We start from the raw sequence: 21,014 nt of genomic DNA on the forward strand, positions 1-21,014 counted from the left end.
GAATCTGATTTTATTGCTCCATGTTTGTCTTAGAAAAGTCGACTCGGACGAGTGGCTGTGCTAGTTTGCCTACAAGAGTAAAGTATATTAATGCGATTAACTGTTGCTATTATTTCGGTCTTAAAATGTTCCCCTAATTTGTTGCTCTCAAAATATGTAATATCAAATTTGTTGTTCAACGTTTGACTTAGAAAAACCGACCCGAACGAGTGACTGTGCTAGCTTGCCTACAAGAGTAACGTATATTAATGCGATTAACTGCTGCTATTATTTCGGTCTTAAAATGTTCCTCTAATTTGTTGCTCTCTAAATATGTAATATCGAATTTGTTGCTCAACGTTTGACTTAGAAAAATCGACTCGGACGAGTGGCTGTGCTAGCTTGCCTACAAGAGTAAAATATATTAATGAGACTTGAAAAATCAAATATGAATATTAACAATTTTCAACCTAAAAAATTGAATCATTTATTACATATTTAATTATTGTCGCATGTAATAATTTTTCCAGCAATTTATATTATCGATGATATATAGCTTCTTTTATAATTATTCACTTAAAAGATCTACATTTCTTTCTGAAGTATTATACTTACAATATATACGCAAAAAATAAATATAGAAATATAGAAAACTCGAATTCCTTAATTTCTTTCGATAACTATTAATCTTATTCGATTACTCCAGAGACATGATCATTGATCCGGATTAGTCTAGAGAAATTTAGGAAGTTTATTGTTGAGTACCACTGCTCAATCCGATCAGATTAGTTGTCGTAAACACCCTTAAAGGATGCTACTCCTGCTGTGATTTTTAAATCTATTAATAAAAAATACAATAAAATAACATTTTAATATTTTTGTGTAATAATACTTTATTGATATAAAATTATTATTATAAATAATATATTATAAATTATTATAAAGTATATATTTAGTCGGTTTTCCCCGCTCAATGAATCTCCGTAAAAACAATAGTGAAAAAGTAATGTTCAATTTATTATATTATTATTTTGTTAATTTATATTGTGACTATTCATTGCATATTAAATTTTTGTTACATTAATATGATCGTAGTAATGTATCAAAATTTAACATCGAATTATACAGAAAGTAAAGCCGAAATCTCTACGTCTGGAGATTTACAACAAGATTTATCAATTATTTCTAAACTACTTGTTAATAAAGATAAATTATTGATAAATATAGTTTACTATTATTCGAAACACATGACTCATTATTATCATACATTATAATTTCTTTTTTCTTCCATAGATTTTATTATTGTTATAAATCATAAGAATAAGTGTTATTCCCTTATTTTATTATTGTCTTAGTTATAGCAAGCTAAAAAATGTATTTTGACATGGATTATTTTAAATTATTAAATATATAGATGTAAAAATAAATCTATGTTTAATAGATTTTTTAATATTTTAAAATTATTTCAATTATGTAATTAAAAAGAACTGTATTTTATAGTGTATAAAACATAAAATAAGACTAAATGAACGTGCTGCCACGATTTTTCATGTTTTAATTTTAAAACTTGTAAAAATGCGATTATTGATAAATTTATCTATAATAATGTTCATAAAGATTCTTCTTTTATATTCACTTGTAGAGTATATTCAAGAATATTTTAGATCTCACTTTACTTGTTTCATGAGTTTTAAATCTCAAGATTTAATTATATAATATTCTAATTAATTTTCATAAATAATTATATATTTTCGCATAATATGACTCATAATATGACCGTATTTTGTTTTTGGATTTTTTTATTAAAATTTTATGATTTTTACAATTTTATAGTACAATCAATTTTATCTATTTAAAGATTGTAAAGATTAAATATTATTTTAGTCTAAAATTTTCCATCAGTTTTTATTATTACTTTAATGATACATGCGTAGAATCTAAACATATCTATACAATTATTTTCCACTTGACATCAAATTTAAACATGATATAACAAATTTAAATAGTGCGAGATTATCGCAGCTAATGCATCACATTGTACATATGTATGCAGATTGTTAATCATTATTATTATGATAATTACAATTTGATTACACAAATTTATATATATTTCTTTATTAAATAGAAAAATTTATAAAGTATATTGCTGATATTTGTTGTTTATCATATTTCTGGAGATTTTCTTTCTCAATTTATCTCTTATTTTTTCTTCTTCGAAAAGAAGACATAACAATAAAAGATTGAACAAAATTTTTAATCATTTACAACAAATATAAAATATATCAACCTACACTATTATGTTTCGCTGATATCCTACTACTATTACTACTAATAGTAATAATAATAATAATAATAACGATAATAATAACGATAATAATAATTTACGAGTTATTAAAGTAATGGAATTGAATAGTCTAGCGTCCCATAGCTAAATATTTTATAATTTGTTTTTGTCTTGGATGATATAAATAGAATTATATTTCTGCACAATTACTATGGTAAAATTTAATAAACTATTAATATTTATAAATTAATATAAATAGTCTACAATTAGTATGTAAATTTTTTTCAGTCTTTCAATTGATAATTAAATATAATTTCGCCCTAATTTATCAATGGTAAAAACATTATCAATCAATATACAAAGAAATCAAATTTATATGCATGCCAAAGAAAAAGTTGTTATTCTAATACGTGAAAGGACGAAACATTTTTCACATATTAATTAAATTACATTACTTTATTCAACCTGTCTTGCACGTGAAATCACGGAAGAAGATTCTGATCGTGCTTCTTATGCAAACGTCATGTCTGATGATCAAAAAAGGGCGCGTATCTTTTCTTTATTTTTGTTAACACTAAGTACACTTGTAAAAGAATATTACATGGATCTTAAGAATAATTGAACTCGATCGCTAACGTAATAATAAACATGCAATTTCATTCATATAAGATATTCAATATATCACATTAAGGCGATTATTAAGATATTTATTAATAGAATTATAAAAAGGAAAAACGAAAAATTAATGCATTCATTTAATTTCAACCTTCAAAATACCATTACAAAATATTATTTATAAATTTGTTTATAATGTATAAAAATAGAAACATTTTATAATTCATTCAACAGCTCATTTCCATTACGGATATTTAACAATTATAACAGTGCAATAAAATAACATCTTATAAAATAAAAGCTTTCTCAATTTACTTAACTTTTCGACCCTTTATAAACTGATATTATATTATGAAAAGTGCAGGAATGTATAAATTCTCGGAGTTTTTCCTCGAGTGTGTGTTTTCTGTTGTTACATACGAAGCGCCTATTTGCGTTTAAATCTATGATGCATCAAATTCTTTGCCTGGCAACAGGTTACCGACTTTGTTCTTAATCGAAAGCGCTAAAAGTACAATATACACCAATTAGATTGAAAATTATAGTACATATTATTATAGTCAATATACACTAATTAAATTAAAAATTATAGTACATATTATTATATAAAAAGACATATTTCACACGATAATTATCATTTCTAATATACAATACTCGAACTTTACCTTTAGCACCTCCTAATGTTGCCATAATGAAGACATCTTTGTAATCAAGTGGTAGATAATATTTTCTCATTAGAGAGAGAGAAATTGATACATGTAAAGCCAATCTAATTTCATCTAAGAAGCTGTAATTTGATCCACCTGAAACATCTGAAAAAAGACACATTTATTATTAACGTAATAATGAAATATATATATATATATACATTTTTTTTTGCGATATGTGGAGACTAAAGGAAAATAATATCGATGTTGGTCTTGAAACAGCAAATATTTTACCTTGCAAAAATTTAATATTAATAATGACATATTTTTAGATAAAATTCAAAATTGTAATAACTAATCGACATAATGTTCATTATTACGTTAATAATAAATGTGTCTTCTCTCAGATGTTTCAGGTGGATCAAATTACAGTTTCTTAGATGAAATTAGATTGGCTTTACATGTATCAATTTCTCTCTCTCGCTAACCAGAAAAGATTATCTACCACTTGATTACAAAGATGTCTTCATTATGGCGACATTATATATATATATATATATATATATATATATATATATAGATATAACTAGAAAACTGTTATCTTATCACAATGTACAGGAAGTAAGATATAAATTTGCACTTACTCTTATTTTTTCAATAGTTTCTATAAAGGCCTTAGTAGTTTTAATTGATTTTTCCATGCTTTCGTAATGTCCATCGTGCCATGGAGCGTTCATGTTTACTTTTCCGACGAAAGCCGGTTGACCAAATTGTGAACACTTCTTTGCAAGAATCGCAGATACGTATACAGAAATGCAACATAACATGCTGTTATTGTACCGGTGTATATATAACAGTTTGTTCCTGCAATAACAAAATAATAGTAGAAAGATAAGAATATTTTAGATCAAACACAATTATTATCATATAATAATATACTTTATATATTATTTACAGAATTATTTTACATATTACAGTATTATTTTATATTATTTTACAGTATTATTTATCTAACCATTATTATTTCATATATTATTTATAGTATTATTTTATATTATTATATAAGTATTGCTCTTACATAATATTACGCTTCAAGATTTGTTTTACATATCACAACTTCATCAAATACTTTTTCTGCAAATTGCTCATCACTATACTTCCTCTCCAATGGAAAAGTATAGGTCTCCAGCCGTTCTAAAAGATTTTTATTGTAATCCAATCCAAAATTTGGAAACTATACTGGATTGATATGGCAATCAATAAATCCAGGTATTATAAATTGTCCTGGTAATAAATCACTAATGACGTGTGCGTGAAAGTCATCTATCTTCTGTTGATTTGGATTTTTCGTAACATCAATGATCTGGATCTATTATATAATACAGATGTTAATGAAGATATTGTTATTGTTTTAAATTTTATCTATATTAGATAAGTTATTAATAAAACATAAAAATAGTAAAAGTAATATATGGAATATGTTAAATACTTTGCCATCCTCGACAAATATGGCAATCTTCTTCTTAAAAATCAGTTCTCCATTTTCATCTGCATGAATCAGAGAACCAGTAAAAGCTTATCGAACCATTGTGCAGTATTTTTTTAATTATATACAATCACCACTGAAATAATATAATGAAACATGTACATGGTCATTTGTAAAAGCAAATTTAAAATATTTTTAAAATATTTTTTTTCATCTCTATGAATCTATAATCTTTCTAGTACGACTACCATAAAATTAATTTCTCAATAAGGAAACTATAAATAGCACATTTTTTCCTATATTACCATTCATCATTATGTACTCTATCATAATAATAATAAAAAATAGATAATTGTGCAAATGATTTTACTTTTATATAAAGGAACACCCACACACACACACACACACATATATATATATATATATATATATATATATATATATACATATAAATTTGAATTACTACATCGATAGTGAGTTTAATAACTTTTATATCAGATCTTTTTTCAAAAAGACAATCATTCTTAAGATATGTGCAATTAAAAATCAAAATTTGAATCGGAATGATCTCGCAGGGATAATGCAAGGCTACCTCTATCTATTCATTTGTTTGAAAGCATTAGAAATGAAAATTATAATAATATAGGAACCAAGAATATTTAAAATCCTTCAAGCTCACTAGGTATAATATGCCGTTATTTGTCTTACAATTTTGAAAATAAATATTTTATCCTTTCTCTATCTCCAACTGTTTTGGAGAAAAATATGTGATCTTTGTATAAGACTCACCTATAAATAATATATAAATAGCGAAAATAATAATGCGTGTGTGATTGATGTAATTATATTGGCGCAATTGTATACTATTGGATCAAAACAACTCGAATTTCATTAAAAGATCGTGATATAGCTATGTTGATAATCATCTACTCGGATACGAAAATCGAGCGCAAAAATTCGCGAAATATTCGTTGGATCGTGTATGATTAGGAACTATATAAATGCGCGAGATTAGCAATAATACTAACGCAGGTTTTCACGCGAAATATAATAAATGTAAAAATATAAAAAGAAATATGACAGAACAATTACATAGACACACAAATACGCAGAATATTAATCGCGATCCACCAGAATACGATGTAAAATCGGAAGCCTTATGAAAAAAATAATCGTCTCACCAACCTAGAAAAATCCTTTACCGAGGCACAGAAGAGGTTCTTCGTCCTTCCTGGACACGCGCTCGCCGAATAGTGAGGAGCGAAAGGCCTGTAGGAGACAGGACGACGGGAGATACGTCGATTTATCCCTTTCTCACGTGGCGAATCTTGATTGGCACAGAGTTCTGTTACATGTCCAAATAGTGTTACGCGTCCTTCGCGTGTCATTATTTGTTTTCACGTCGTGTTTAGATCCTTCGGATTTTCAACAGCTCGTAAATAAAATTTCGACAACAGACGTCTCTCGCTCCGACTCGCTCTTTTCCATGACATGGGACAACTGTTTGTCAGGCATTTCCTCGGAAAGCATTAAAATATTCGCTAAAATACGAAAACTGCACGAAAATTCGCAAATACTCGAGGCGCAAATATAGGGCCATTCCTCCCCCGCAAAGGGACGACGCAGACCTTAAAAAATCTTACCACGATTAGGTCTTTCGTTCTTGTAACGAATGGCCAAGAAAACGCACGTACATACAATATATCGAGTATTAGACACAATAAAATAATCACCAAATTTTAATTTTGCTTTTCAATTTTCCTGATTATATCCTCTTAATAGTTTTTTGAATTTTTAAAATTAAATTTATTTTCAAACTACAAAATTAGTACTAAAATCAGTAAGATTTCTTTTTTCAATTGTTAACAGTCGATAATTATAGACAAACATAAAATTATTAAAAGAAAAACGAAGAATTGCATTCATTTAATTTTAATCTTCAAAATATTATTATAGAATATTTTTAAATTTGTTTATAAAATACAAAAATAGAAGAATTTTATAATTTATTCAACAGCTTATTTACATTACTGAATTTACATTTAACAATTATAACAGTGCAAAAGTAACATCTTATAAAATAAAATCTTTTTTATTTAACTTTTCTGCCTTTTACATAAACTGATACTACATTACGATCATTGCCTGAATATATAAATCTTTGGAGATTTTCCTCGAGTGTGTAATCTGTGAAGTTGTCCAATAAACTGTTTTCTGCGTTCGAATCTATGATGAGAGCATCAAATTCTTTGCCTGGCATGAAATTACCGACTTTGTCCTCAATCGAAAGCGCTAAACACAGTCAATATACACTTAGTTAGATTGAAAATTATAGTACATATTATTATATAAAAAGACATATTTTGCATGTTAATTATCGTTTCTAATGTACAATACTCGAACTTTACCTTTAGCACCTCCTAATGTTGCTATAGTGAAGACATCTTTGTAATCAAGTGGCACATAATCTCCCGTTAAGGAAAAAGATACAGCATTTGATACATGTAAAACCGATCTTATTTCATCCAAGATGTTGTAACTTGATCCACCGGAAACATCTGAGAGGAGATACATTCATTATTAACGTAATAATGAACATTATGTCGATTAGTTGTTACATTGAATTTTATATAAAAAAATGTCATTATTAATATAAAATTTTTGCAAGGTAAAATATTTGCAGTACCTGTTCCAAGGCCAACATCGATATTATTAGCTTTTAATCTCCGCACATCGCAAAGACCGCTTTTCAGATTTAAATTCGAAGTTGGACAGTGAATTATAGCTGTTCCTGTTTTTGCAAGTGTGTTAAGTTCACTATCTTCTAGGTAGATTCCGTGTGCTAATATTGTCTGTAAAAATAATATTAAATATATATTATAAACATACATTTAATTGAAACATCCCCATTATGTATGAGAATAATATGTGTAATATCGATTCTTTCCCAACCTATTTAATAGATTGACAAAACAAAGTTAAGTCTTACCTTGTTGGTAAGAAGACCAGCGGTTTCGTAAACATCTGTGTATGTCGCCAATCCGAATTTTTCTTTCACGGCTTTTATCTCGTCTTCATTTTCAGAAACGTGACTCTACAGAAAATGAAAAACATGTAAAATTGACACTAGCATGATGAATATTATGCGGATACATTATGATACCTGTATGTGTAAATCTTTTTCTTTAGCAATCTCTGCCAACTGTTGCATTAATTCCAGGTCACAGCTCAATGCAAATCTTGGTGTAATAATCGGTCTCACAAGGGGATTCTACAAAAAGGTTTGAGTAATATAACATATATATTTTCAATTTATGTGATTATATTATTAATTTAAGATTTTCTATTTATATATAACTAGAAAACTGTTATCTTATCACAATATGCAAGAAATGAAATATAAATTTGCATTTACTCCTATTTTGTCGATAGCTTCTATAAAGGCCTTAGTAGTCTCGATTGATTTTTCCGTAGTTTCGTAATATCCATCTTCCCGTGGGTCATTCATGTTTACTTTTCCGATGAAAGCCCGTTGACCAAACTGTGAACATTTTTGCCCGAGAATTGCAGATGCCTCGGTATACAGAGATGCAAAATAACATGCTGTTGTTGTTCCAGTTTGTATAGTTTGTTTCTGCAATAACAATTAACATAATAATGAAAAGATAAGGATATTTTAAGTAAAATATAATTATTATTTTATAATAATATACTTTATATATATTATTTATAGCATTATTTTACATATTACAATATTATTTTATATTATTTTTATACACTATTATTTATATATTATTATATATTATTATATTTATATTATTATATATTATTTATAGTATTATTTTAAATTATTATGTAAGTATTGCTCCTAGATAATATTATGTTTTAAGATTTGTTTTACATACCACAACTATTTCAAATACTTTTTCTGCAAGTTCTTGATCAGTATACTGCCTCTCCAATGGAAAAGTATAGGTTTCCAGCCAATCTAAGAGAGTTTTATCGTAGCCCAATCCAAGATTCGGAAACTGCACCGCGTGTATATGGCCATCGATAAATCCAGGAATTATAAATTGTCCTGGTGATAAATTATTAACTTCATCTGCGTGAAAATCATCTATCTTCTGTTGATCTGGATTTTCCGTAACATCAACAATCTGGATATTGTATTACAGATGTTAATAAAAATGTTGTTATATACATTGTTTTATATTTTATTTATATTAGATAAGTTACTAATAAAATAAAAAATTAGTAAAAGTAATTTATGGAATATATTAAATACCTTGCCATCCTCGACAAGTATCGTAACACTCTCCTTAAAAATCACTTCTCCATTTTCATCTGCATGAATCATAGAACCAGTAAAAACTTGTCGAACCATTGTGCGCAGTATTTTTTAAATATATACAATCACCACTGAAACAATACAATATAACATGTACATTGTCATCTGCGAAAGCTTTAAAATTTCTGAAAATGTTTCTCTTTGTATCTATAATCTTTCTAGTACGACTACGGTAAAATTAATTTTTCAATAAGAAAATCATAAATAACGCATTTCTTCTTATATTATCATTATGTACTTATCATTGTGTACTCTATCAAAATAACAGAAAAAAGATAATTGTGCAAATAATTTTAATTCTATATAAAAGGACGTACATATATATGTGTAATTTAGATACAAGTAAAAATTCCCAATATCTTCATATATATATATATATATATATATATATATATATATATATAATATTAAATACAATATGACTTCTTTCACAAACAACTCAGTTATAAGGTGCTTTAATCTTTTAATAACGAATTTATTAACGAGATATTTATAATATGTTCGTTATCGTAGCATGTGATTACTGCGGCAGAGATTATTGGTGATATGGAAAACGATAACGTTGCAAAACAGCTTATTTGATCTGGAAAAACCATATTGCACTTGATTATATCCAGTATCTGATACACGTATTGTGATTATGTATCTTTTTCGACCTTTTACGGTGTAACACGACACCTACAGCGGCGTACGACACATCTTCGCGCGATCCGCGATCTCCATCCGAAAAATAATCGTGACAATTATAAGATTATTGAACGCCAGGAATCGCATCACACATAAAAATACGCAAATAATGTAGACACTACTTAAAGATAGAGACAGAGAAGTGAGTTCGATGGGAATTGAGGTGATAATTACCTCGGTATTTAATGATAGAGGATATCAAAAAAAAAGCGCGTATCTATTCTTTATTTTGTCAACAGCAAGAACATTTTTAAAAGAATATATGTATCTTAAAAATAGCTAAACTCGATCGCTAACATAATAATAAGCATGCAATTTTGTGAAAGATATTCAATATCTTATATTAATTAAGATGATTATTAATTTTATATTTTATTATACTCATTAATAAAATTATAAAGAGAAAAACGAAGAATTAATACATTTATTTAATTTTAATCTTCAAAATTATTTAATCATTACAAAATATTATTTATAAGTTTGTTTATAACATACAAAAAATAGAAGCATTATTTTATTATAATTCATTCAACAGCTTATTTCCGTTATATATAACTTACTTCATAGGTTGACAAAGCAAAATTAAATCTTATCTTGTTGGTAAGAAAACCAGCGGTTTCGTAAACATCTAAGTATGTATGTCAGTTCTCTGAATTTTTCTTTCATTGCTTTTATATCGTGTTTAGTTTCGGCGATGAGACTGTACAAAGAATGAAAAACAAGTTAAATTGATACTAATGTGTGATGAATATTACATAAGTGTAATATACCTGTATATATGTAAATCATTTTCTTTAGCAGTCGTTGCCAGCTCTTACATTAATTTCGTGTCCCAACTCAATGCACATCTTGGTGTAATAATCGATATCACAAGAGGATCCTACAAGATGTTTTGAATAACATGACGTATTTTTTTTACGTCTTGGTGTAATAATCGGTATCACAAAAGGATCCTATAAGAAGTTTTGAATAATATAACATATATTTTTTACATGATTATATATTAATGTAAAATTTTCTATAACTAGAAAACTATTATATTATTACAGGGTTCTAGATATAAGTTGATAATCTTTTACTTATTCCTATTTATTCGACAGCTTCTATAAAGTCAATGGTACTCTCAATTGATTTTGCCATGCTTCCATAATATCCATCGTCCCATAGAATGTTTTTTTTCCCCGATGAAAGCCCGTTGATCACATTGTGAAACTATCTCCGCGAGAAGCGTAGATACTTCGGTATATAGAGATGCGAAATAACATGCAGTTTGTATAGTTCGCTTCTGTAATTAAAATATTATTTTTAGCATTATTTCATATATTATAGTGTTATTTTATATTATGTAAACACTATTATTATGTTATAGAAGGTGTTCATTTTAAAACTTTTAATCCGTTTATTTCACGATTGACTATTTTTTGGAAAAAATGCCGAAAGACGTCAATTTTGTTTTCGAGTGGGAAAAATCTTAAACGGCAATAGAAGTCAAATGGTATATCATTTTAAAGGTCTTTTGATTCTCTGTATAACTCTCTTTCTTTTTTTATTTAAGTGAATATTTTTCGAGAAATCGTACTTGGAAGTTTTAGATGGCAGAAAAGTTTCACATAAAAGATACATTTTGAAGTAGAACTTATTTGTCATTTATTACAACAAATATTTAAAATGGTCCATTGTTTTCTAAACTATAATACAAGCAAAAATTTGAGAATCGTTTATATTATTGTTTAGAAAACAATGGAGAACATTTTGATATTTGTTATAATAAATGACAAATAAATAAATTCTGAAAAAAGATTTTTGAAGGGGTTAGCTATTCCGACGAAGAGGATGAAAAAATTTCGTTGCATTTATGTATTTAAGGCCCGTATTTATAGTCGTTTCTCAAAACTCGTCTCAAGAACGTATCAGATGAGATACTCAGATTGGAGTTTTGTGTCTTGAGATACGAACGGTTCAATAGTTATATTTTGATTAAAGATCACTTGAGACTGTATTCAATTGAAAAATGGAATGATTACTCACATGAAATTCGTCTTGAGATTTAAAATATTGATTAAAGCAGCGATACGCGCTTGTTGAGTAACCTTTTTTTAAATATCATAAGTGAATATACATCGACACAAAAAAAGAAAATTTACATATACAGGGTGTCCGATTCGTGAGGGACCAAACGAAAAGTGATGATATATTGGGTCAAACTAAGAAGAAAAGTCCTCTACCATTTTGCAAAATTCGCAATAATTATTAAGTAATAAGCAAAAATGTTACATGAAGGTTACCTTTAATTTTTTTAATGGAACCCCCTATTTTTTATTATGTATTCTTATAGCTTATCTCGAGAGCTTTCCAAAACACTATAATAAAGTATTTCTTCATTGAGTACTTTTCGAGTTATGAGACTTGAAATAATTTCTTAATTTTACATAAACCATAAAATATCTAGTAAAATATTCATTTTTCGATTATCTTACCTTAATACTTTTATACAAAACAATGAGAGGAATCAATTGGTGTAAAGAAGAAACATAGTTGTTTTTAAAAAAAAAAATGTAATTTGCAATTAACAATTACATATTTTTTCTTGAAAACAACTGTTTTTTTTTTACACCAATTGATTCCTCTCATTATTTTGCATATAAAAGTATTAAATATTACCTTTTTTATTATTAAGTACATCTACATATTATTAAATTGCAATATAAACGTACTTCTATGTACCAATTGATTAATCTGTGTAAATTATCCTATTAATTCTATCAACTTTTCCTCAAGTCACCTTCGAATCACACTTGAATGATACGCAATTTTTCCCGACTCAAATCTTAGCTGATACGAAATCCAAAGACTATTAATATGTATAATTTTTTCTGAAGTAACAATTATTGAAATGCAATACAGAAATGAACACAGCTCAAGCTGCAACTCAAGACAAACTTCCTCTGAGTATCACTACTGAATCGAGATTCTAAATGAATACGTAATAATATAAGTAAAATATAATTATTATTTTATAATAATATACTTTATATATTATTTATAGCATTATTTTACATATTACAATATTAATTTATATTATTTTTATACACTATTATTTATATATTATTTAGTATTGTTTAATTTTAATTTTAATTTTTTATTTTAGTATTATTTTAAATTACTATATAAGTATTGCTCTTAGATAATATTATATTTTAAGATTTGTTTTATATACTACAAGTATTTCAAACACTTTTTCTGCAAGTTCTTCATCAGTATACTGCCTCTCGAATAGAAAAATATAAGTTTCCAGCCAACCTAAGAGAGTTTTATCGTAGCTCAATCCAAGATTCGGAATTTGCATTGCGTGTGTATGGCAATCTATAAATCCAGGTATTATAAATTCTCCTAGTAATAAATCACTAATGACGTGTGCGTGAAAATCATCTATCTTTTGTTGATCTGTCTTTGGATTTTCCTTAATATCATTAATCTTGATATTTTCATTATTATATTTTTATATATTTTTATGATTGTACAATACAGATGTTAATAAAAATATAATTATTATTTTATTTTATCTACATTAGATGAATTACTAGTAAAACTAAAATTATTAAAATACTATTATTTTTATTATTGTACAATACAGATGTTAATAAAAATATAATTATTGTTTTATTTTATCTACATTAGATAAATTACTAGTAAGACTAAAATTATTAAAATACTATTAATAAATTTCTTATAACTATTAATAAAACTAACTAATAAAAATAGTAAAAGTAATATATGGAATATATTAAATACCTTGCTATCCTCGACAAGTATTGCAACCCACTCCTTAAAAATCATTTCTCTCCTCATTTTCTAGATAAATCATAGAACCGGCAAAAACTTGTCGCAACATTGAGCAGTATTTTTTTAATTTATACAATCACTACTGAAACAATATAATGAAATATGTTATTATTAGCAGAAGCTTGAAAATATTTCTCTTTATCTCTATATAATCTTTCTAATACGACTATATAATAAAATTAATTTTTCAATAAAAAAACTATAAATAACGGATTTTTTCTTATATTATCATTCATCATTATATACTTTATAATAATAAAAAAATAGATAATTGTGCAAATAATTTTACTTCTACATAAAAGAACATACATGTATATAAAATTTCTCTTTTTTAAAGAAGATGTATTTTTGAATCACTCCATCGATAGTGAACTTAATAATTGTTATATCAAAGCCTTCGAAAAGTCAATCGTTGTCAAGATATATACAAAATTAAAAATCAAAATTTGAATCTGGGTAATCTTACAAGAATTATGCAGGGCTATCTATATCTATTCATTTGTTTGGAAACATTGGAAATGAAAATTATAATAATATAGAAACCAAGGACACTAAAGATCCTTCAAAGACACAATAATATGTGCCCCTATATTTGTGTTTCTTACAATTTTGAAAATAGATACCTTTTTCTATCTCCAACTGTTTTCGAGAAAAAAATAACTTTTTAGCAGACTCACCCACTGTATAAATAATAAGAACAATAATGTGCAATCGGTGTGATTAGTGCAATTGTATATTATTGGATCAAAACGACTCGAACTTTACGCGCTCGTTCGAACGAGAGAAAACGAGACAAAATCATAAGACACTTTCGGTTTAATAAAAGACACCTTCCATAACGTTTTCGATCTAATTTTTCATAGATAATTTCTCTCTCGATCTACGTGACAACATTCGATAAATCGCGAATCTATGTGACATTTGTAGCGGGACTTAAAAAGATGCCACACAATAAAAGATCGTGATACAATGATGTCGATAATTGTCTACTCGATATAATATATATAAATCGAGCGGAAGAAGTCGCGAAATATTTGGATTAAGAGCTATATAACATGTAACGTGTATAACACAGAGAAAAATATCATTCTACTGCCAAGAAAAGCGATTACTCAGTTTATTTTTCTTTTTTTTAAGTAATAGTTTTCTTTAACAAAAAATATATTCTTGATAATAATTTTAAAATATGCTCATCACAAGTGTTTGAAAATTTCATTATCATGTACTCAAAAAAAGAATTTATTTTCTCTTCAAGAACATTGTAAAGTTGTATCAAAGCAAAATCAAACTTACTTTACGCCAACTCTATGTAGTAAGCAAACCAAATTTTTGTTTTAATTTAATATTCTTGATTAAAATACTGCACTTACTAAAATTCAGAATATATTCAATTAAATTTAATGCTTGTGGTAAACTTATGACATATTTGCGGATATACAAACTTATGATATACTTAAAATAAATAAAATTTACTTGAATATAGTATACATTTTTCTCTGTGTATGATTAAGAGCTATATAATTGCGCGAGATTAGTAATAATACTAACGCGAGTTTTCACGCGAATATAAATATAAAAAGAAATATGACAAACAATATTATTTTGAAGCAAATTTAAAATAATTCTCAATTCGAGACTTTATTTTAATTATTATCCCTCTTTCCCCCCCCCCCTGTAATGTTGTAGGCGAGAAAAATATCGGGCCGAAAGTCGCTGAATCGGGAATCGAACTCGAGTCTTTCGCTTGCCGGGCGACTGCTCTTACCACTGAGCTATTCAAACCCTTCAACTCGATACTTCTCGGTCGCCTACAAATATATATTAAATTGAAGAATAACGCCATCTTCCGCCGGCGTGAAATTTAAATAACTATAAGAAATTAGGCTCTGTATATTAAACATAAACTTAAATTTAAACGGGCAGTAAGAGCCAAACGCGGATGGTAGTGCGTAAGTTCAACGAGAATTAAGTTTCCGTTGAAACTTATTTGTGTGCACAGGGCACAAATTTTCTTGGTACGATACCAAGCAAATTTAAAATAATTCTCAATTCGAGACTTTATTTTAATTATTATCCCTCTTTTCCCCCCCTGTAATGTTGTAGGCGAGAAAAATATCGGGCCGTGAATATTCTCGTTGAACTTTCGAATCAATTTAATATATATTTGTAGGCGACCGAGAAGTATCGAGTTGAAGGGTCTGAATAGCTCAGTGGTAAGAGCAGTCGCCCGGCAAGCGAAAGACTCGGGTTCGATTTCCGATTCAGCGACTTTCGGCCCGATATTTTTCTCGCCTACAACATTACAGGGGAGGGGAAAAGAGGGATAATAATTAAAATAAAGTCTCGAATTGAGAATTATTTTAAATTTGCTTGGTATCGTACCAAGAAAATTTGTGCCCTGTGCACACAAATAAGTTTCAACGGAAACTTAATTCTCGTTGAACTTACGCACTACCATCCGCGTTTGGCTCTTACTGCCCGTTTAAATTTAAGTTTATGTTTAATATACAAAGCCTAATTTCTTATAGTTATTTAAATATTATTTTGTTATTATAATGTATGTGAAAGGACAAAAAATTTCTCAAATATGTACTTACTTCTATCTCTTGTAAAGTCACGGAAGAAGATTTTGATCGTGCTTCTTATGCAAAAACATTACGTCCGATGTTTCCAAAAAGGACGCGTATCTTTTCTTTATTTTGTTAACAATGAAGGAGAGTGAGTCCGTAGGGCTGCCCAAGTGCTTGAGTATTTTCCTAGAAATAAACAGATAGACCACCCGAGCACTTGAGTTAGGTATAAACAGATAGGTCGCTCGAGCATTTTTCGGTTCGCAATACGAGTAGTCTCTGTGTCGTTGCGAGAGCGCGAAGACGTATGTTAGATGAGCGTATCTCTTTGTTCGTATTAATCTTGTAATCCAACGAATAAATAACAGTCATTTGCCCTAAAAAGTATTCTATTCTATTTTACATCCTTACACCAAAATCTCCTACAATTTGGGAGCTCGTCCGGGATGATAACGGATAATAACGGGATAATAACGGTGCATAACGGGATAATAACGAGTCAATGGAATATTTGAACATTTAATCGGGCATTTTCGAGAAGTTTCCGCGAGCAGTGTTGTGAGTTGTGTGAAAGAGAGAGACAGAGGACGAGAGATCTTCGAATAGTGTGCAAGAGAGAAGAGAGAGATTTCGAGCAAGAATATTCGAGCATTCGATCGTCTTCAAGAAGGTTCCGTAGTGTGTCCGCGGGATATCGCATTGTGTTGTGTAGAAGAGAGAAATATAGAGGACGAGAAGGTGTTCGAGTAGTGTAGAGATGAGAGATCTGAATAAACTCACGGTAGCTGCCTTAAAAGAGTTGCTATCAGCGCGTGGTCCAGTTTCGACACGAAAACCGAATTAATCTCGCGCATAATGGAAGCTGATCCATCGGAAGCGTGGTTGGACGATAGAAGAGAAGATGATGAAGATGTCGGGGATTCTTTACAAGGAGCTGGCACATCAAATGCGCAGCCAACGATTAATCCACAGCAACGAGAGATCGATTTATATAGAAGAGAGAGAGAGTTGTTAGAGCGTGAGTTAGCATTGGCAAGTCTTGAAATAGAAGCAATGCGACGAGGAGTATATACCGAGCCAGTTGCAGAAGACGAAAGTCGACAACAATCGACGCATAGCATTGCTGCCGCGAACAACAATGTTTTGGCCGGTCAGCCGCGAGCAAATATTACGGCAATAGCGGATTTGCTCAGTAATTTCAGCAGTCAATCTAGTGATTATGAGATTTGGGAAAAGCTACTCAAGCTACTCAAGCTACTCAAGCGACATATAAATTGGAAGACGATACTGCGAAAATACTTGTGGGCATGCGGCTTAAAGGGAAAGCACTCGAGTGGCTACATTCCAAACCGGAATACATTGCGATGACATTTGATCGTCTTCTGGACGAGCTGAGAGCTATGTTTCATCGTTGACAGAGCAAGGTGGCAATTCGGAAAAAATTTGAAGAACGTATGTGGAAGAAAGACGAGACTTTCCACGAATATTTCCATGAGAAAATCATTATGAGCAACCGAGTACCGATCGACGACAGCGAGATACTTGAGTACGTGATTGAAGGCATTCCAGACGAGGCACTTCAAAACCAAGCGCGTATACAACGATTTACGACAACAGATGGATTGCTAGAAGGATTTGAGAAGGTAACTCTTCGAGACCGAGCAGACACACCAGGATCATCGACATCGAACAAACGAAATGGTAATCAAAATAAAAGCGAGCGAAAAGAGACTGTTAACGATGGAGGAAACAAAAAGCATTCGACTAAAGTTGTACGTTGTTTTAATTGCAGCGAGCGCGATCATGTAAGTGCAAACTGTCCGACAAAAGAGCGAGGCGCTAAATGCTTTAAATGTGGCGAGCGTGGGCATATCGCGTCGAAATGCTCCGAGAAGACGAACGCGAATAAAGAAAATTGCGCGGTGACGGGGGTTTCGCCTTGTAAATATTTTAAAAATGTTCTGCTTAACGGTTGGGAGATTGAGGCGGTGATAGATTCAGCAAACGATGTTACCTTAATTCGCGCGGATGAACATGTTAAGCTTCTATCTCCTCGATTAAGTTTAGGCGAAATATATTTCGACGGCGTGGGTTCGAGCAATAATGTGACGTTAGGAGGGTTTCAAACAGAAATCATTGTAGACGGGCATTCATATCCGATTTGCGTACATGTAGTTTCAAATAATATGCTCCGGTATAAGCTATTGATAGGAACGAGCTTTTTAAATATGACTAATGTTAATCTTAAAGGCGTCGAAGAAGTAACTATTAGTCCGTTATCGGAAGCGACGTATGCAAACGCGGGATGCGAAGATAGCGTACCCGAGGTATTAAAGATTGATGTAACTAACAACGAGGTGCATCGAGCGGATCTCATAGACGTATCGCACGTTAAAAATTCCGATCAACGTTTAGCGATAGAAAATCTCGTAAATAATTACAGGCCGAATAAGACGCGTGAGCCGGACATAACGATGAAACTTGTACTTAAAGATGAAGAACCCGTATATCAATCCGCGAGACGTTTATCCGCATCTGAAAAAGAGATAGTTAATATGCAGATTGATCAATAGATTACGGATGGAATTGTTCAGCCATCTACCTCTGACTATGCTAGTCCAGTGGTACTCGTTCGAAAAAAAGATGACTTATAGATTATGCGTTGACTATCGGATGGTGAATAAGAAAATTGTTAAAGATAGATATCCGTTGCCGTTGATCGAGGACCAGTTAGATTTATTGCAGGACGCTCGTATCTTTAGTACACTCGACCTCAAAAATGGATTTTTCCATGTGCGGATGGACAAGTCGAGTCAAAAATATACTGCGTTTATTGTACCGGACGGTCATTACGAATTCTTGCGAGTTCCTTTCGGTTTTTGCAATTCGTCGGCAGTATTTCAGCGATTCGTTAACACGATATTTAGAAATCTTATACGAGAAAAAATAGTTTTAGCTTATATGAAGGGGAAGAGTCAGACTAAGAGAGATATACAAAAATACATATATATTATATATAATATTTTTAAATAAATCAGAAGTAAAAGAAATAGCAACTGAGAGAGTAGAAAAAAGATTTTGTGCGATTTGAACACTTTTTAAGAATTCCTAACTATAAATGGCTAGAAGATATTAATCATCACGATAAACATCATAAGAAGGAAAAAACACGACAAGTGCCTATGATCTTGAGAATGCAACAATCCATGACAATCTAAAGATTCGAAAAAGAGGATGCGTTGGATAAAAATGCACAGTAAGAACGAAAAAACAGCTTGCAATTATATACGATCCGTTAATAATAATATTTTTTAATTATGTCACATTTTATAATTTAGTAATATTTTGCTATTATAAAAACTATAGTAAAATATTATAAAATATGTTTGCTACATGAAGAATTCAACTTTCGAAAACATATCTTATATAAAGGAAAAAGTGAACAAATTTGAGATATTTTGCAATGTCTGTATTTTTGGAGCATTTTTAAAGCTTTATATACTGATACCTCAGAAGAATCATTTTGACAAATTCTATATATGCATTACTAATTAAAATCTAATTACTTAAAAAAATTGATGAACATCAAAGCTCAATTTACGGCTAAGTATTGTTAGTAATTGATATTATATAATACAGTACTTAAAATTATTTTAATATATAATTCTCTCTTCCTCTCTCTCTCTCTCTTTCTCTCTCTCTCTCTCTCTCTCTCTCTCTCTCTCTCCCTCAAAAAAATTCATTTTAATCTTTTATTTATATAATAATGAAGACATATATTATACACAGAAAACAAATTATTAATCAAAAATTATTAACTTGACTAAATGCATTTATTTTGTTATCGTTTCTTTAGCCTGACAGTGAAATCGCATGATCGAGTGATTAACAAAAAGATTTGTGATGCATCAATCGTATAATAAATTAATAATTTAAAATACTTCTCTACATTAGTTTCATATATCGAGTAGATATATATGTCATAATATATAAAATATTTTTGCAACAAATTAATAATAATACCGCGTTCGATCTTTGCAACATATAACGCATTGATATGTAAAAGTGTTATGGTTCTCATCATTCGCGCAATGATACTTGAGCAGAAAAATGACACGAGAAGCTCCGTCGAATTCCTTTTCTAAACGCGATTGATTTGATAAGTACATTGAGAAATAATTTGATATGGTTAATACTTAATTTCATATATGTTAAATAATACGTAAAATTACGTTGCGACGATAGATCTCGAAATGCATATTTCACGATGTATACAATTTAATCAAGAATCGATTAAGTGATACAAATCCAAAATATCAAATAATTATTTCGATTATTGCGATCTTTACGGGCAATAATTATTATTTTAATACTTAAAGTCAAATATATTTCATCCGTGTTACTTTACCATTTTACTTGACAATCTAAACATAATCGAAATGATTATTTGATATTTTGGATTTGTATTACTTAATCGATTCTCGATTAAATTGTATACATCGTGAAATATGCATTTCGAGATCTATCGTCGCAACGTAATTTTACGTATTATTTA

At 29.3% G+C, this 21,014-nt stretch overlaps 1 protein-coding gene, 3 long non-coding RNA genes and 1 pseudogene across 5 annotated transcripts; all 5 read right to left on the reverse strand.

The window, feature by feature from the left end:
* Window positions 1-21,014, reverse strand: part of LOC145968331 (small ribosomal subunit protein uS5-like) — a 181,772-nt pseudogene that overhangs the window by 116,389 nt on the left and 44,369 nt on the right.
* Window positions 3,039-4,383, reverse strand: LOC145959458 (uncharacterized). The gene is made up of 3 exons (XR_014435042.1): window positions 4,170-4,383; window positions 3,544-3,690; window positions 3,039-3,383 (listed from the first exon to the last, which is right to left on the reverse strand). It is a non-coding gene; the product is annotated as an uncharacterized LOC145959458 (long non-coding RNA).
* LOC145959459 (uncharacterized) lies at window positions 4,528-6,625 on the reverse strand. The gene is made up of 3 exons (XR_014435043.1): window positions 6,197-6,625; window positions 5,015-5,147; window positions 4,528-4,894 (listed from the first exon to the last, which is right to left on the reverse strand). It is a non-coding gene; the product is annotated as an uncharacterized LOC145959459 (long non-coding RNA).
* LOC145959448 (guanine deaminase-like) lies at window positions 7,053-9,732 on the reverse strand. Its single transcript, XM_083078299.1, has 9 exons — window positions 9,677-9,732; window positions 9,297-9,430; window positions 8,917-9,168; window positions 8,427-8,645; window positions 8,175-8,282; window positions 8,001-8,105; window positions 7,698-7,863; window positions 7,420-7,569; window positions 7,053-7,303 (listed from the first exon to the last, which is right to left on the reverse strand). Exons 2-9 carry the CDS (start codon window positions 9,393-9,395, stop codon window positions 7,104-7,106), a joined length of 1,299 nt encoding a protein of 432 aa, XP_082934425.1. The 5' UTR covers window positions 9,396-9,430; window positions 9,677-9,732; the 3' UTR covers window positions 7,053-7,103.
* On the reverse strand, window positions 10,613-11,853 carry LOC145959457 (uncharacterized). Of its 2 annotated transcripts, none has more exons than XR_014435041.1 (4): window positions 11,626-11,853; window positions 11,126-11,331; window positions 10,817-10,999; window positions 10,613-10,746 (listed from the first exon to the last, which is right to left on the reverse strand). It is a non-coding gene; the product is annotated as an uncharacterized LOC145959457 (long non-coding RNA). The 2 variants fall into 2 exon arrangements; XR_014435040.1 differs by having other exon boundaries at window positions 11,094-11,331.

This window comes from Camponotus vicinus, unplaced genomic scaffold (genome assembly GCF_025532165.1).
Source record: "Camponotus vicinus isolate PSW18456_S1 unplaced genomic scaffold, iyCamVici1.0 SCAF_1, whole genome shotgun sequence".
Lineage (NCBI taxonomy): Eukaryota > Metazoa > Arthropoda > Insecta > Hymenoptera > Formicidae > Camponotus > Camponotus vicinus.

Coding starts and splice junctions, on each gene's coding strand:
- LOC145959448 (XM_083078299.1), bottom strand. CDS start 9,395: ATGGTTCGACAAGTTTTTACTGGTTCTATGATTCATGCAGATGAAAAT. Junction 8,646..8,916: donor AAGTATTTGAAATAGTTGTG/GTATGTAAAACA, acceptor TTGTTATTGCAG/AAACAAACTATACAAACTGG. Junction 7,864..8,000: donor CTGGTCTTCTTACCAACAAG/GTAAGACTTAAC, acceptor TTATTTTTACAG/ACAATATTAGCACACGGAAT.